This window comes from Daphnia pulicaria, chromosome 1 (assembly GCF_021234035.1).
Source record: "Daphnia pulicaria isolate SC F1-1A chromosome 1, SC_F0-13Bv2, whole genome shotgun sequence".
Classification (NCBI taxonomy): domain Eukaryota; kingdom Metazoa; phylum Arthropoda; class Branchiopoda; order Diplostraca; family Daphniidae; genus Daphnia; species Daphnia pulicaria.
The window spans coordinates 31013428-31030323 of record NC_060913.1 but is presented as its reverse complement, the minus strand read 5'-3'; the positions used below and the strand labels follow the sequence as shown (position 1 = coordinate 31030323).

Here is a 16896-nt window from a genome sequence, read left to right as displayed (position 1 = left end):
CCAGACGACTTAGAGTTTTATGGGCATCATCATCTCCAACTCGACGGTACACACGACCCGTGTAACTTTGCATTGACGATGATGGTCGAAATAACCCCCCCCCCCCCCCCCCCCCCCCAAAGCAAAAACAAAAGAAACAAAAGTTTCATTTGTAATGGCTACAGGAGTTGCGAGTTGATTTGTCTCAAATGCATGAAACTCCTTGCACGTTCGGGAGCGGTCTGCGGTGAAACGATCCTTCCAGCCCGAGTCGATGCTATGTACACACACACTAGTTACTACTACTCAGCTAGGACGTCAATATCAAAAAGTCAACTTTTTTGTTCCGGTGAGGGTTAGGGAGGCAATTAATGAAATTTCAAGTTAGCAGAGACAGTTGCGTATTAGCTTGCAGTTGCACTCGTGGTGGGGAGGGAGGTCGGCTTCTATATAGTTGGTGCAACTTAATACCGCCCGGTGCAAACTCTCCTGGCCGGATCGTACAAAATGTTTCCCAGTCTACACATTCGGGGTTAGACAAATATCCCAGGAGCCAAGCGGCGGCGGTGGTGGGTCTCTAAGCTCTAAGCTATTTATATTTGACTTGTTCTCCTCCTAAAACTAGTAGATGTGTGTACTTCTTCTTCTTCCTTAATTCCCCGGCTGTTATAAATGATGTTGGGTTTCTCTCTCTCTATCTCTCTCGTGAACTTTATATGAACGATATACAAGAAGATCTCGTCGTACTACAAAGAATAATGATGATGCTGCCCCCATCATTCTGTGTGTATGTTATACACTTTAGATCTCTACTCACGCTGCTTAGCCGCGTCTTTTCAGATGGACACCGTCTATAAATCACTTGGAGTACTGCGTCTACATGCAGTAGTACACTACTACTATAGAAGGTGCTGTAGGGTGGCTATTGTTGTCCAAAGTCTTCCGCCTTCCGTTTATTACGGTGTGTAGTAATAGATTCACCATCCAATCTTTTGGGCTCATTTCCGATCGTAATATCTCTGCTGCTGTGTAGGGATCTAGAGGCTATATGCAATCGAGTGGACGGGCATTAGCCAATTATCCATGCGGAGGGATCCCACTTGTTTCCGGGCTAGGGGAAATAATCTCGTCGTCCATCCAACTATTTATTCATTGTTCTTCTTCAAATAGTCTATTTCGGGTGATTAAATCTCATTCGAGCCGATTATTTGAGCTAGGATGAGAAAAAAAAGTAGAAATCGCCGAGCTAATATTTCTGCGCACAAGATAATAGTCAAATCAATGAGTGCATCGATGTGAAGAGCATTCCCATCTCTTGTCGTTATCATCTCTTTATCTATCAATTCGCATTATAGCCGCAGATTTATCCCCGGATCGTGTAATACGTCCAGCTAATTCCCTGAAAGCTTTCACGTCTAATTATTGTCATCTTTATATATTATCCGCCATCCTCTTTCCAAGGACCTCCCTGGCTCCTTCTTCTTTTATTCTTTTTAGATTCCGCCCCATATCAAACGACGCGCGCTGGGGCTCTATCCATTTTTCTTTTTCTTTTTTTCCTTATTTCCTTGTTCTTCTGTATAATATTCTTCTTCTTCTTCTTTCTTTCTTTGCCTTTCGGTGCGCATCGCAAAATGAGAAATGCGACCGTTGAAGCATGCATAACGTGAAATCAGAGAGGAACTCGGCAGAGCGCGCGCTGAAGGTGATCCGGTGGCATAGGTCCCATTTTGGTTTTAATATATGGCCGGGGCTGCTGGGCTGGGCTGCGCTGCGTGTCATCTATATATGTATGTGTAGAGCCTCCTGGATTTTTCTCTCTCTCTTCTTTTTTTCCTATTTTTTCTTCAAAATCTTGTATAATATACAAAGGAGAGACCTGCTGTGTGTATACGGGAAATAAATCAATAAAAGATTTGATTCTTTTTTCAGGGAGGAAGGGATGGGGGGTGCATTAACAATGAATGATTGAAAGTCAGGCAATACATTAGGGCGAGTAATAAGTTGGCGGGTTCTCTATAACTTGCACTTGATGGGTAATGTAAACGAATAGGTATACTCGGGACAACTTGCATTATTCCTTAGCAATTGGGCAGGCGCCACAGGCCAGCAATAACTGTTTGGCGGGGGGGAATAATAGGTCCTGTGCTGTAGAGTTGTAAAAGGTACGTAAGGAAAAGAGGGAGACGACTTTCCAGGGCTCGACACACACACGCACCAATCGAGTTGGACCGATTGTTTTCCATATATCTGATCGGACTCAATCACGGGACGGATTGAGGCTTTACATCCATTAGTCGCCTTAAGATATCTGTGGGAGAGATCCACCGCAATCCTTCCATCCAAGATGGAAGAAGGAGGAGTTTTTCTTATTTCCGCGCAACGTTCGTTTGTTGCCATCATTGCGTATTCCGGCCGTGTTTTCCTTTCGGCTTCTTGTGTCTCCTGTTTTCTTTTTTTTTTTTTTGTTTTTGTTCCTTGGCGGATCGTCCCTAGCGACCCTTGCTGTCAAATTCCCGTCTGGCGGCTTCAAACGGGCCGGAATCGAGCGAGAGTGGAACTCGACAAATGGTGAGTCGAGCGTCTAACGAAGAAAATCAACACTCGAATGCGCGATTGGAGATTTCCCGCTGCTGCTGTTGGCGCCAGCCAGCCAGCCAGTCACCGGAATATGTATAAGGCAACGCCCGTTCATAACGGCTCAAATGTTTGATGGCAGAGAAGCTGAGGACGAGAGAGAGACGGGCCGCGCTCCTGGCGGTGCTCCATCCAATCAAACGGATTTCACACTCGTTGAATTCAATTTAGATTTCCACGAAAAAAGATTTCGCCACGACCTGGGCGAGGGAGAGGGCGCGCGGCCGGAATTCAGGATTTTCTCAACATCCAGCGCAGCGAGGCTAGATAGGAGCTCAAAAGAAAACAACTCGACGGGCACGCGTTCCGTCCTTTTTTTTCTTTTTTAAAATTTTCTTTCTACCAGAGTGGGTGTGGTGAGAAGAAGAAAGAGAGAAGCGGCTGCGGTGGCCGCTGGAGTGAAATGAAAATAAGTTGCGCGTATACTTTTCTCTCGTCGCTCACCGAGCGCTGCGAGACCGACTGCCAGTTGAAACAGCTCAACAGAAGAAGAAGAAGAAGAAGAAGAAACAGACGGAACTGGAAATAAGAGAAAGAAGACCCCGGTCCCGCGCCAATTAAACTGCACCGCCGACTGTTCAAACTCAACTGGCTGGGCAGGAAAAACCCTTTGAAAAGATGAGAATCTCCATATTAGAGGGGCAGCATTTCTCTTTCTGGCCGTCTTTCTTCTTGTCATGTTTTCCCATTAGATTTCTTTGAAGACGCACTGAGTCTCCCTTCCTTTTTCTTTTGGGTGTGTGTGTGTGCGTGCGGGCCAGTTTTGTCTCTCCGCTTTTGTCATTTTCAGGCCACTTTTTCTCATTTTGGCTTGCCAACTTGGAATCGGCCAGCATCACCTTTGTGGAATATTTCCATTCGATCCTCCTCTATCCTGTCGGGCGGATGGGCCGGAGAGACGCCCCAGCGCCATTTCTATAGATTATAGAAACTGCTGTGCTGGCGGCCAATATCGTTTGGCGATTTGTTACATTTGCACACGGACTGTCATCCTGTTGGGCCGGCCCCATTTCTCTTCTCCTCGAGAGTTGCTCTTCTTTTTCGCCCGGCCCCCTCCCCCTCTTTGCTTTTCCAGCACCGGTATTGATCTTCTAGCTGCCACCACCTCTGTCATTAATACATACGGCACACAGCAGTGTGCAGCCCAGCGCCTTCTTCATGGTGGACAAAGTTAAAAAGATAAAATCTCATTTTATGAAATTGTTTTTTGGGTTGCGGGTAAAAAGCGCACCGGCCGTCATTTGGGCTTCATTGATTTTTTTTTTTGAAATGGAAAAAATAGTTGATTTTATTTTGTCCGGCAATCACGTCGCCAGTCCCCCCTCTCCTCTTTTTTCTTCCGAGTACAAATTGGACGCGTCCGGAAGGCTGGATCCGATCCGGTCAACGAGTTTTTCTGCAGATTGAGGCGAACGACGACAGCGTTGTAGGAGCAAACAGAAGGATCCCGCAGTGCAAAGAGTAGCGCAATCCGGAAGAAGAAGAAGAAGAAGGAAAAAAGAACAAACGTCATCCGGATAACAACAAAACAGGAACGACAATGTCATTGAGAAGGAAGAAAATGAAGTCGAGAATTGTACAAGTCCTCCTCCGCTGACAGAGCAGCGTCACGAATGGATTTAACTCGATATGACTCACGAGTGATGTAATATGCAAATGCATTTCCCCCCACCCACCCTTGTCTGCTCAACACAACCGGGCTTGTGTTGTATGTAGTCGATCCTGACCATATTCAACTAATAGAATCTCGTCTAACCGCTTTCGCCCAGTTGCAATCAAAGATGAAAGGGTGGGAGGAAGTCCGGCGTGAGCAGGATGGCGCAAGCGGGCGGGGGGTGGGGTCAGAGTTCAAACGAGACGTCTAGATAAACGGACAAACATTGTTGTTTGCTGATTGTGTGTCTATTATTGTCATTGTCGATTCTATATAGACTCGAGTCTGAATGTTGCACGATGGAGTATTGTGTGTGTGTGTGTGTGTGTAGAGACTGAGGGGGGAAGTCTTAACAACAATGTCGGGGTAGTACATGAGAGACAGTGAGAGCCGTGCGCACTCCCCCATCATCATCCCCATACATCCGGATATGTAGGATCGGATGCAACCGAATGATTTAGAGCTGCCGACATCTATAAGAATGGCAACATATTGTCGATGGCCTTTCCACCCCGTGTTAGTCCATATAACCAGCAGTAGCAGCAGATCCTTTTCTGTCTTGTCTGCCGTGTGTGCAGCACAGGATCGTCTATATATATAGGCCGGATCATCTCGCTGATTTATCTCTGATCGCTTCCTATTGCCTCCCCCTTTTTTTTCTCTTCCTTCCTTCCGATCCGATCCTGCCGCCATCTCCCCGTATCTTTTTTCAGAGTTCTTTTTATTTTCGCTCAGCTGTTATACCTTGTGATATATATATCATTGATTCTATCTGAATTTTTTCTTTTTTTTTTTTTTCTATCCTGATCGGCCAATTGTTTATTGGCTATAGGCAACTACCATGGGAACGGCAGACCGAGCTGCTTCGTCGTCTACGCCTCCGCTCCTCCTGTGGATCATCATCTTCTTCCTGTCGTTGTCGACCGTGTAAGTATCGAGAAAGGGGAAAAAAAGAAAGAAATCCTCCTCCTTTCTTCTTTTTTATTTTCTTTCCTTCTCCCCGATCCTCTTATTTCCCTCCTAGCAACTCCGTCGCTTCCCATCCGGTTGCGACGCACCGTGCGGAAGCGACGGGTCTGATCAATAGAGGCGAAAAAGGGGCCAGCGCGTGGATGGAGGGGCAGAATCCAACAACCGGATCTTCGGATTCGCATCTTGGAAAACAGGATCGACGACGAGATATGCGTCTAATGACACACGGGATCAAATCGCACCCCCATCAGCGCCCCCTTTGTGCAAGGCGACCGCAACAATCACGGCCCAGGGGGGAAGAAAAAGGGAAATTTCCCAGGGAAATTATTTTTTATTTTTAACGTCCAGGAGAGAGATTTCTATAATGTCCGGGATCGGATTTCGTTTGTCGCGGACAATAAAGCCGAGAGGGATCACGCTGTTCGTAGCACATAGTATCCATCTTCATCATCTTGTTGTCAATTTAAGAAACGGGAATTTTGATTATTTTTGATTTTTATTTGTTGACGGGAGCCGTGCCAAAAAAGGATCGGCTGGGACAGCTCATTTGCAAGTTTCTTTGTCCAGGGAAATCATAACACACTGGGAGGGAAAAACAAGTCGCCGGGGTACAGTGCAGTAGCGAGTTGATATGTTTATTTTGGTTTTTGTTTTCCTGATTTTTCCTTTGCTTTTCCTCTCGTCGATGATGCGGCGAAAGTTTAAAGAGGAGCGAAGGCCGTGAGCGACGATCGATTGAAATCATCGATCTCTCTCTCTCTCTCTTAGACTCAAATACAAACAAGAAAAGATGGGGCTGCTTTGCTGAGCCCGGTTATATTCCCCAAAAACTCTGCTGCTACCCGCGTCCTGTGTCTTTGGCCAAGACCTTTGGAAACTTTGGTCCTTCTCCTTTGGTCCTTCTCTATGGTCTTGTGTGTATAATGGCGATATTACGTTCGGCATAGATATATAGGAAAAGACAAACAGCGAGTTGTTTCCTATTGGTTAACCCGCCAGCCCACCACCACCACCCACTCATCTCTATCCAGTGCATTATACACAGCCTGGGAAATAACAGCCGGAATAGTGGTGACTCCTCCGAGTTCCTTCTTTGTATTATATTCCGGTATTGATGCATTTCACTCGGTAATGAGATGGCCGTCGGTCCTTTTTGCTCGTCGATATGTTCAAATGTTATCAGACGAACAATATTCAAAGCTTGAAATGAATCGCATCGTCGAATGGAAGTATCTCCCCAGCTGGATTCATTTCGTGGCTTTGGCTTATTCTTTGGCACGGGACTAATGTACATGCACACACAGCAGACGGAGCAGCAGCAGCAGCAGCAGCACTTGTTATTCAAAACACGAAAACAAAAATAAAAAGGTCTCAGCAGCGCCGTTGGCTGGGCGAGTCTGGCAGAGACGCTTGAAAGCAAAATCTCGTCGGATTATTGACGAAGCCAAAAGCCTAAAGAGAGAGAGAGAGAAATAGTCTTATAGAGTATAGTATAGCTCGGTGTCTCTGTATCGTTTCTTCTTCTTCTTCTTCCAGCCCCAAAAGCTTGGGACCCCATTTGGGCCGTCCGTATATATATGTACTATATACAGCTCTATCCGTTTATTGAGTCGATAGAGTTATTGATTCAAAAGGGCCTGCACAAGCGAAAAATAATAATAAATAATAATAATGTACGTATTTATATGGCGCCTTTCCATTATATGCTCAAAGCGCCTTCAGTTTCCAATTTAGATGTGATTGAACCCACCACAGTATATTTAACGTCATATCCTTGAAAGCAATCAAGAATCCTGTGTTATGCATGCTGCCTCAAGGGCGCTACTTACAGTTTTATGACGGGTTCAGCTGGGGTTCGAAACCAGAGCCTCATTGCCTTTTTCCAAAGTGTTGACGCTCTAGTCCACTACACCCCACATCCCCCAAGAAAAAGGGACTTCTGCAAGTCTGTAGGCCACAGTCGGGGTGAAACTTTTTTTCTTTTTTGATGGGGGAGAAAGAGGCCGGGGTTGACAAAGTAACACGCAACCGAGATTCATTCGACCCTGATCGAACAATCGAATCCATTTTGGCAGGGGGGGGGGGGGGGGCTGGCTGACTGGTTGGGTCTATCGCCCGTCTTCTACTACTACTACTATATTCTTGCTGGGCCGCCGCTCAGACAGGCTTCATCCATCAGCTCGACGGACCGGAAAAACTTTGCGACTCTCGTCAAAAGCGCATTTAACGAGTGCACACGAGCAGCCCCTGTGTGTAAGAATATTTTTCCCTTCCTTTTTTTTTTTTCTTTTCTTGCGGGGGTCCATCAATTTTATTCCGGCCAGCCTCGATGGCGTTTCTAAACCTCTTTTGCTCAAGGATCAGAATTTCTTATATAAATATCGACCCCCATTTTTGGTCCTCTACGCATCATCGACCGGCTCTTCTTGATATTGGAAAGGGAGTCAGGTGAAGTTGTTTTTCTTGTGTGACCCTTTTTGAGAATGAAAAAACAATTCCGAGGCCTTATTTATACACCACGTATATGGAAAACAAGTCCCAGTTGGCTCGCCAAAAAATTTGGATAAAAATACGACGCATCAAACAAAAATTGCAGTGGTTAGCGGGAAAACATCTTTTCTTTTTAGCTCGCATGATTTTTGGCTTCATTAATTGTATTATTGTGTATGAAACAAGTGCAGGTGTGTCTATGGCAGGTGAATGGAAGGTTTTCTTTCGGAAGAAAGATTTAGATTCATACGACATTGATTTTCAAAGTGAATGGTGTTGTTTTTAGAAAATAGCAAAAATGCACGTTGCAGTAAGTTGGCTTTCATTGTCCACGTTATCATCTGACAGTTGTGAGTTTTTTGTCTTTGAATTGTTTAACCATGTGGAATCACGAATTTTTATTAGTTACTTTACCGTTCATTATTCTATTGCTGACTTAAATTTTTACAACATTTAGTGTCTTACCATTATGCCAAATATCTAGGGAAAGCCTGAAATGTGTTGACAAGACACAAGAGTCAATGTCATGGAAACGTTTTCAGCCAAATCGTTCCTGATTTGAAACAGTTATACACACACATAAAATACCTAAGTTAGAATCATCATCACAAGTGTTTATTGTTTTATTTTTGTAAAGCTAGGCTATGGAAAATTGTGTAGAAACTACTTCAAAGCCAGGCAACAAAAGCTTGACGACAACTCAATTTTTAATTGCTTCTTCTTAATGTTTAATTATCCTGATCCTTTCATTTTTATGTAAAACGTTAAGAGAAATTCTTTGAAAAAAGTATCAAAAAGTGGCACACTGACAGTAGTTCTTCTTGTGTCATAATTAACATAATTTTTCGCTTGGATGCAGGTTGAGCCAGATGGGGGGGATGAAGGGCAACCAGCAGCAGCAACAGAACATCAATTTCCGTGAAAAGGAAAAGCAAATCTTGGACAGGATTCTGGGAACGCAATATTACGACAGACGCATCCGACCAGCCGGGGCTAATGGAACAGGTATGTGTACATAGTCTCTAATATCTCGTATATATCCTCCTCCTCCCACGCTCGGTGTCAACAACAACACAAATTGCTTTAATATATGCAGTTATTATAGCGAGTAAACCCGAGCGTATGCACACACACACAACTCTGTGCTGTTCTAGTTAGATGGGCCACTAGACGTTAAATTGATTCTTCATTCATGGCACAAGTCAACAGCATTCTCGACTGGGGTGGGTCTCCGTCTCATCTCAAACGTGAACATTTTCGAGTGCCCACGGAAGGCACGACTCGACGGGCTAATGAGAAATGACACGCAACACGCGGGGATCAAACAAGTCGAAAAATGCTCAGATGAAGATGCGCAGCTGCTGATGAGTTCCATTGAATTCTTAAAGAAAAAAAAAAGAAACGACGACGACGACTAGGGGGGAAGAGTTTTCAAACAATTAAATTCCTTCCTCCGTTCCCGCCCGTCTGTTCTCATCGGAGCCGGAATGCCTAGCTCCAATTACGCTTCCGCACGCCTGCGTCGCTGATGTTGTGAAAATACGATTCCACGTTGATGATGGGGGCCAAAGGCAAAGGAAGAAGAAGAAGAAGCTCAGCGTAGAGTGTGTACAGGAACAGACGAGATTTTCAACAAACAAACACAACAATTTGAACGTCTCAGTGCAGCCAGGATATGCCGTTATATATGTCTAATGGAACTCGAGCGTCAAAGTAGAAGAAAGAGAGAGCCGGTCGATACGGTAGCAGCAGCAGCAGCAGCTTCCCTGATGACACTAGACACGCAATATCCTCCGTACACGGCGGCCTATCTAGAGTTATCCGTCGATTGCAAATCTCTGTCGCCGCTCTCGTCGCTCCACGCCAAGCCAAGGCTTTTGGCCCGAGCAATGGTTGAAACCACTCGACGAAATGCCGAGTTTCATGTGTGGAGAGGAGAAAAGAAAGCTGCTGAAAGATATATATATATACATGTATGGATCCACTCCACTCACGAACTGCATCAACAGATTAGAAAGAAAAGGAGACAGCAATTGGAACAAATCCTAACGCCCCTATAAAGATTGGTGGGCTGGTAAGGCAGACGATTAATTATATTGACGAAATCGTCACATCTAGTGAATATAAACTGCCGGCAATTGATAGGCTGAGTCAGCGATGCCATCTTTTACTCGTTTTATATACGATTGTGATATAGCCCCCCCCCCCCCATCTCCCAACTTTGATATTTGATGCATCTCGTTTTCCTTTTTTCTTTGACAATTTCTAGAAGGGCCAGCCATTGTTGATGTCAATCTCATGTTCCGAAGTTTCCCGACCATCAGCGACAACAAAATGGTAAGAAACAAAACAAAAAAAAAGAACTTCCATATTATATATCGCTCGGCACTTTCTCAATATTAGTTGCATAGACTAGCAACAGCCGACTGTCTATAGTATTATTGCCAAATGGAATCGACACGATAAAAAATCGGTTAATTCCTCGGAAATTGGCCGCCGTTATTTTTCATAGTTTAAACGTCTGGTAACACTGACGGCCGTTGTGTTCAATCGCTAGGATTTACAGTCGAAGAGAGAGAAAAGTCGTCAAAAGTGGCTCGTCTAGAAAGAAAAAAGAAATTGAAATGACTGTGGGGGGTGGTTAACAAGAGGGGGGAGTGAAAAGGAAAATCAACAGGGACGGATGGAAACGATTTGACGCCGAAATGGCACAAGAAGATTCACGCCAACTGTCGAGAGACAATCTAAAAAAAGGAGGAGTAATAGGATAGGAGGAGCCAAATAGGCAACGCGCGTGATGTTCGATTTACGACCGAAAAAAAAAAGACGGGGGGGTTCGTCCATCCCTTTTTCTCTCTCTTATTTCTTCTCCCGCAAGATAAAGTACATGTTTCTGGCAATGGGAGAGAAACAAACAGGAGAGCTGGAAAAGAAGAAAATAGAAACTCGCCAACGCCCACCTCATCCTTTCTCCTCGACGGGCCATGTATAGACCTTTTGATACTCTAGAGAGAGAAACTTGGGCCACTCGACACATATACAACCTCTCGCTTTGTCTTTTCCACCGTAACAGGATCACACGCCGAGAAATATAATATATCAGGACTTTTTTTGGGTTTTTGTTTTTTATATTTCGGCCGGAGCAGTTTGCTCGCCTTTTTTGATCTTTTCCTATTGTTTTCGTGCCGTCATCCTCGGAGATATCAAAAGAATTGAAAGAGAGAGAGAGGAAAGAACTCGGCTGTCGGAAGTTGTTGGATTTCGAAAAATAAAAAGACGATCGACCCCGAGCTTTTGTCGAAGTCAATTGAATTTCACGGAGCGACGAGAGCATGAGAATCACGATCCTCGCATAGCCAGGAATAGCTGCAAACTGAATCAACCGCACAGCAGAAAAAGGGAGGCCGACGACGGGAAAAAGTAGAGAAAAGAAGTCGGAAGATTAGAGATCAACAAGACAAACTTGAGCACTAAGAGACGATGACGACGATCCTCTTATTGGTTCATTTATCCTCCGCTCCCGCACGGCCCCAAAAAAAAATCGATCATTTATTTATAGCTTTGACATGGGTGGGTTGAGACGCGGGAGCGTAGCAGCAGCGGTAGAGATTCGTCGGAACTTTTTGACTTTTTCACCAAGTTTCCGAATCTGAGCTTTAGGAAAGTTTCCCACTTGTGTTTGAACTATTTAGCGCGCACCTGTATATCAAGCCAGAAGCGCCGGATCCATAGTCATTCAAGTCCCGGTTGGCTATAGACGATCCTTACTCTCTCTCTCTTTCCAGTCGTGACGTATAGCGTCCATTAGATGCGCCATTATTTGATAACAAGATCCTGCTGAATTATTGACATGCTCGGAAAACGGCGGTGGGTGTCAAGGACTTACGCAGTTGATTCGCCAGTGAATTCAAGTCCGATCCTGGCCAGAGACACTTGTGTATCGTCGCACAGCTTTCGTCGATAATACATTTAAACTCTCTTTTGTTTGATTCGGGTTTGATACGCCTTCTTCGTTTGATGGACGATGCCAGACGTGACGTTCTTGGTGACCCCTTGCGACGTCTGGAAATAGAAGCTTGATCCATCGCATCCAATCTGCTGGATGCCGCTGGAAGGATGTCGAAAGGAGGCTTTCACTTATGTGTTTTTCCAGGAGATCTCGTTTGGGCTTTATTCGGGTCCCCCCCATGGAAACAGTAGCGATTCCGGCCCGTGTCTCAACTCGGACGATCGAGTATCCAAGGTCCCCATCTGGCGCACAAGCTACCAGGAAGCTTTATCTAACGTTACTAACCTAAATGAACTGAGCTAGATGCCCATCTTGAAATGACAATTCATTTATCCCTGGAACGGGCAAACTAACCTTGACGAGTATATAGTAAAGTCAGTAGTGACTATGGAAACTGGATCTCTTTAGCCTTGAGGGGGGGGGGCAGATCCGTGCAGACTTGCGTCATAGCAAGCACTCAAGTTCACCCGCAGAGCACATCATTCAAGATAAATATACAAGGTGACACTGAAACAAAAGACGAGTTGGATCTATAGAGAGCGGTCAGGAAGTGTGTGTTGTATTATATACTGTGTGGCTCGGGCTAGCAGCAGCAGCAGCAGCAAATTAGTATCCAGCACATATAATAGCTCCGGCGATTAGGATTCCGCGAACTGAGAGAGCGAAGCTGAATAGAGAGAGAGAGAGAGAGAGAAAGTGAAATTGGATAGTCTACATGAAAGGTACATATCTCTCACACGGTAAGTATAGATTCCGCACAGAGATCTGTAAACTCCAATGTTTAAGTTTAAATCTATTCAACTAAAGAGAGCGTGCTTTATACTCGTCACTTTTATTTATTTATTTATTTTTTAAATTCAATTATATTGAATGGCAAATTCGGCGGGTCTGTCAACGCGTCAGCACTTTCATTTGGTGAACGGTGACAAGACAGTGAACATGGCAGGACTGTCGCCAGATGTCTTGATAATTCGATCGAAGATAAATACTTTTCCCCCCTCCATCATAACATTTTCTCGTAGAAATTGACTACAGGGACTGGTCAAAAGTTATAGCGCTGGCCCTCTTTCTTATTTTTGTTTTTGTAGGGGGATCACGGACAAAATATTCATCCCGACCTGCAGTATAACAATATACGCAGAGCGAACAAGTCCAGCATACTTATATAGCCTGACAAAGGAGGATTGGAAGCTGTTATCTTTTTTTCTGGGCCGTTCCCAACAGACCGGGCTTGTTAATAACGTCTCGAACCACGGGTCGTCCATTTCCGAGCGCTCTGTAAAGTTGTGTTGGATCTTTTTTTTTTTTGTTCTTGTGTCTTTTATAGCCTATACCTCAAGAGTATCGCTACTGTATCCGTCTATACGTGTACAACGGACAGTGGGCAAGTACGTGAGAGTAGATCGCCTTTTTCTGGCTGCTGGCCTTTGCCCCTCCCGCGCGGTTTCGCTACGGTATAAAGTGGCCGCTCGTTCACGCTGCGGTATATTTTCCAGAAAGAAGCTCGATCATTCGCCCAGCTGTGCAACCCGAACTGAATGCCCAAGCGAGATAACCCACTTTTCGAACTAGCATTTTTCTTTTTTTTCCCCCTTTCCTATAGTACTACATCCGCCTTTATTTCTGACAGGAGTATAGACAGTCAGCAAGTCCCTGGCAGGAGCGGCAGCAGGAGCAGCAAACTCTGCCCCATGCTCTTGCCCACTGTTTTCTTCTTTCTTTTCGCGTCCATCATAATTGGATTGCACCGTCGGTTCTTTTCTGGCCTTTAGATTTTTCTTTTCTTCTGCGTCGGACATGCAGTGTGTGTCAAAGTCACACACCCGATCTCGGACTGGGTGGGTGAGTGTGTCTATATGTACTGTGCGTGATGACTTGGGGTCGGTCACATTTATTTACCAAAGGGAGAGAAGAAGAAGAAGAAGGACGACGTTGGTTCATCTTCAAGATTGCCCCCATGTTCAATGACCCTCGCGCTCCTCCGCCCAGTTATATATAGATGGTGGATGGACGACTACTACGGTTTTTCCTTTCTCTTTCCCCCCTTATTCGGAATAAGTCGCTATCCGCACGCTCCGCGCGAGTAATAGAAATGGACCGCCGCCGTGTTTGCCCACTCTGCAACGCCCGCGCTTACTTAGTCCAGCTAGAGATACATTTTTCTTCTTCTTTATTCTTCACCCCTTTCATCCGTCTTTATCAAAATAAGAGAAAATCCGCACGTCTATAGCGACGGCTTTCAATCTCTTCCGCTCTTCCACCAGCCCGTTTTTTCCCTCCAAAATGTCCAACGCAGCCGCTGCCTCAAATCACCCTTCAAAACGGACTTTTGCTCCTGTTTGAACAAGCGACTTTGCACATGCATATACTACACATTTAGATCTCTCTATATATATATATTTACCAGCCATGGATGGATGGCTGGATCGTTGTACTACCTCGAGCTCACAGAAAACGTGGACAGAAAGAACTTGCTTTCTCCATCACTCTTTATTTTTTCTTTCTATTTTTGCTATTTGGCGAGATGTAGAAGGTCTTTCGGTCAATAGTGTGTTGTAGCTAGCTAGACAACTCTTTTCATCGGCCAAAGAAAAGCCCCATCTCTCCAGTCCTTTTTCTTGTGTGTGTGTGTTGTAGCTGAGCAGCACTGGCTCTGCTGGCCAAGAGGTAGTAAACTGTCGGTGTTGATGAAAGATGACGGTCTGCTGCTGCTGCTGCTGGGTTTCTCCGACGTCATCATATGTTGTTTGTTTGCCCCCACCAACTTGTCAGACTGCGTGTTGCGAGGCTGTTGGTCGGGAGACGGTAGAAGTTGAAGGAGCCGCCGGAGACGACGTGTGTGTGTGTGTGTAGGCTCAATCCACATCTCATGGCAACACACACACAACACAAAACCTCCTTTCATTACTGGTGCTCGGCAGCAGCGGTGGCGTCTAATCATTTCTGCGCCAAGTTTAAACCCATTACGCGTCCAACATTAACTTTGAAATGTCTTTCTCTTCTTTTGACAGGAGTACAGCACCACCATCACCTTCAGGGAGGAATGGCTGGATGAGCGCCTCAAGTTCGACGATTTCAGAGGTGAGTTTGGCCTCGCCCCCATTCGAAATCATCTCGGTTTGTAAGTACAGAAAACTTCCCGGCTGCCTCCTAGAGATGCACACGGCAGCAGCAGAAGCACCTGATAACTATATATTTCGTAAACTTATTCGGCTTATTATTAATGCAGTATATAGGACTGGAGCCTTGAGTTATTTTTCTTATAAATACAGAGAGAGAGAAGCTGGGAAAGTTAAACTTTGGCAAGTTTGGGAGTTGTACAAGGCAGGAGAAATAGAGCGAGCGGGGGTATATGAGGGGGAATTGAAGATTGGAGAGATTGGCTAGCTGCTCCATGATCAACAATGCCGCAACAATTTGCAAGTTTGAATAACTCTCCTTGAAATATTCATACGACGGGCGAGTCCCCAAAGTCTTAAGGAAGCGCGTCTTCTCCTCGCGCATTGTTCACCAAACCGGAGATAGCATATACACAGCAACAACAACAACAACAACATCCAACGCAGCAGCAACTCCTTCTTCTTCTTCAGTCTAGGAATCATGGTGGTGGTTCCCCTTCTTCTCCTTCTTCCGAGTGCATTGCATTTGGTGCTTTTCCCTCCTCCTCCATATTGGTGATTACATTTTCCGCGAATTCATCCGCTATCACCCCCCCCCCCCCCAATCTAAACGTTGACTGTATAAATCTTGCACGACGTCATCTGCAAATGGGTGGGGTGGGGGATATTCACGTACGTCAACAGCCGCGGAAAAGGAACGCACAACAGCCGGAGCAAGTAGAAGAAAAGAAGCGGAACAAAAAAAGTAGACAATTCCTAAGCATCCGCGCTACTAGTAGTGCTTCGACTGCTTTCAGAGAATCAATGTTTCCACGCATCCATCTCTGCCTACGCATTCATTCTTTTTCCCCTCCAGCTATCGTCCTCCTTTCTCCTACCCCTCCGTCTGTAGGATCTCTCTCGGGTACTACTCACTTTCGGGGCACAGTAATAGAGTTCCCAGCCAGCGCTGTATATTGTAAACATCCATACATATTTACTCACTGAACTAGCTTGGATAACCCCTCCCGGCCTGCTGGAAGAGCGACTGACTCTCTCTCTCTGTCTACACACACACACACACACTGACTGTTTCAATATTGCAGGTAAATTAAAGTACCTGACACTGACAGATCCCGACAAGGTCTGGATGCCCGATCTCTTCTTTTCCAACGAGCGAGAAGGACATTTCCACAACATCATCGTACCCAACGTCTACGTTCGCATCTTTCCCAATGGAAACGTCCTCTACAGCATCAGGTATAATAAATATATGCAGACTAGAAACTATCAGTCGACTTGTAATGTAGTTCCATACAATGTGGCGCCTCACAACAGAGTGGCTCTTCAGAAATAACCACCTACCGGATGGTGTTGCCATCGTGCGGAATATTTTCTCTTTTTTATTTCCGTCGCACGTCGGCTTCTTTTTTGTGAGGGGCATTGGGTTCATTGAAACTGTTTCCTCCGATCGAATATCCTGGCGCTGAATAGGCATGATGTCAATGAATCTCTTTTTTTTTAATTCAATCGGTTTCTTTTCATGTTATGCGTCTAGGATTTCTTTGACACTCTCATGCCCGATGAACCTCAAGCTGTACCCACTCGATCGGCAAATGTGCTCTCTGCTCATGATCTCTTGTAAGTGATAGTGTCATCACGATTGCTTTGCCAACGTATTCATCCATCTTGTGACACATATTTTGATTGAGATTTCTTTTGTTCACTTGCAGACGGTTGGACCACGGAAGATTTGGTTTTCCAATGGAGGAAAGGTGATCCTGTACAAGTGGCCAAGAACATGCATCTGCCTCGGTTCATGCTCGAGCGCTACGAAGCTGATTACTGCCACAGTGTTACCAACACAGGTAAAAGCGCGTGTCAAAAACAGTCCCCAACGGTTATTAGACGTCTAAATCTCGTTTGAATTCAATATTCTTTTCCAATATCGATTTCTTTGGTAAGGTCGGTAGAGAAATGGTAAAACGGAGTCAAATGATACGAACATGTGTTGGCTCCGTGCCGGAGAATATGAAACTACTTTCTTATAGACTGCT

At 45.1% G+C, this 16896-nt stretch overlaps 1 protein-coding gene across 4 annotated transcripts in view; it reads left to right on the top strand.

Annotated features, from left to right (window-relative positions):
• LOC124341395 (glutamate-gated chloride channel-like) overlaps window positions 1-16896 on the top strand; it is a 32412-nt gene that overhangs the window by 12118 nt on the left and 3398 nt on the right. Inside the window, exons 3-9 of one of the 4 annotated variants that reach the window (XM_046794495.1) lie at window positions 5103-5197; window positions 8592-8737; window positions 10002-10069; window positions 14753-14822; window positions 15946-16099; window positions 16398-16480; window positions 16573-16707. In XM_046794495.1, coding sequence (XP_046650451.1) covers window positions 5112-5197; window positions 8592-8737; window positions 10002-10069; window positions 14753-14822; window positions 15946-16099; window positions 16398-16480; window positions 16573-16707 — 742 coding nt within the window. In that variant the 5' untranslated portion in view covers window positions 5103-5111. Of the gene's footprint in view, window positions 1-5102; window positions 5198-7907; window positions 8083-8591; window positions 8738-10001; window positions 10070-14752; window positions 14823-15945; window positions 16100-16397; window positions 16481-16572; window positions 16708-16896 lie in introns of those variants that run through there. The other 3 variants (XM_046794502.1, XM_046794510.1, XM_046794518.1) reach the window with 3 other exon arrangements.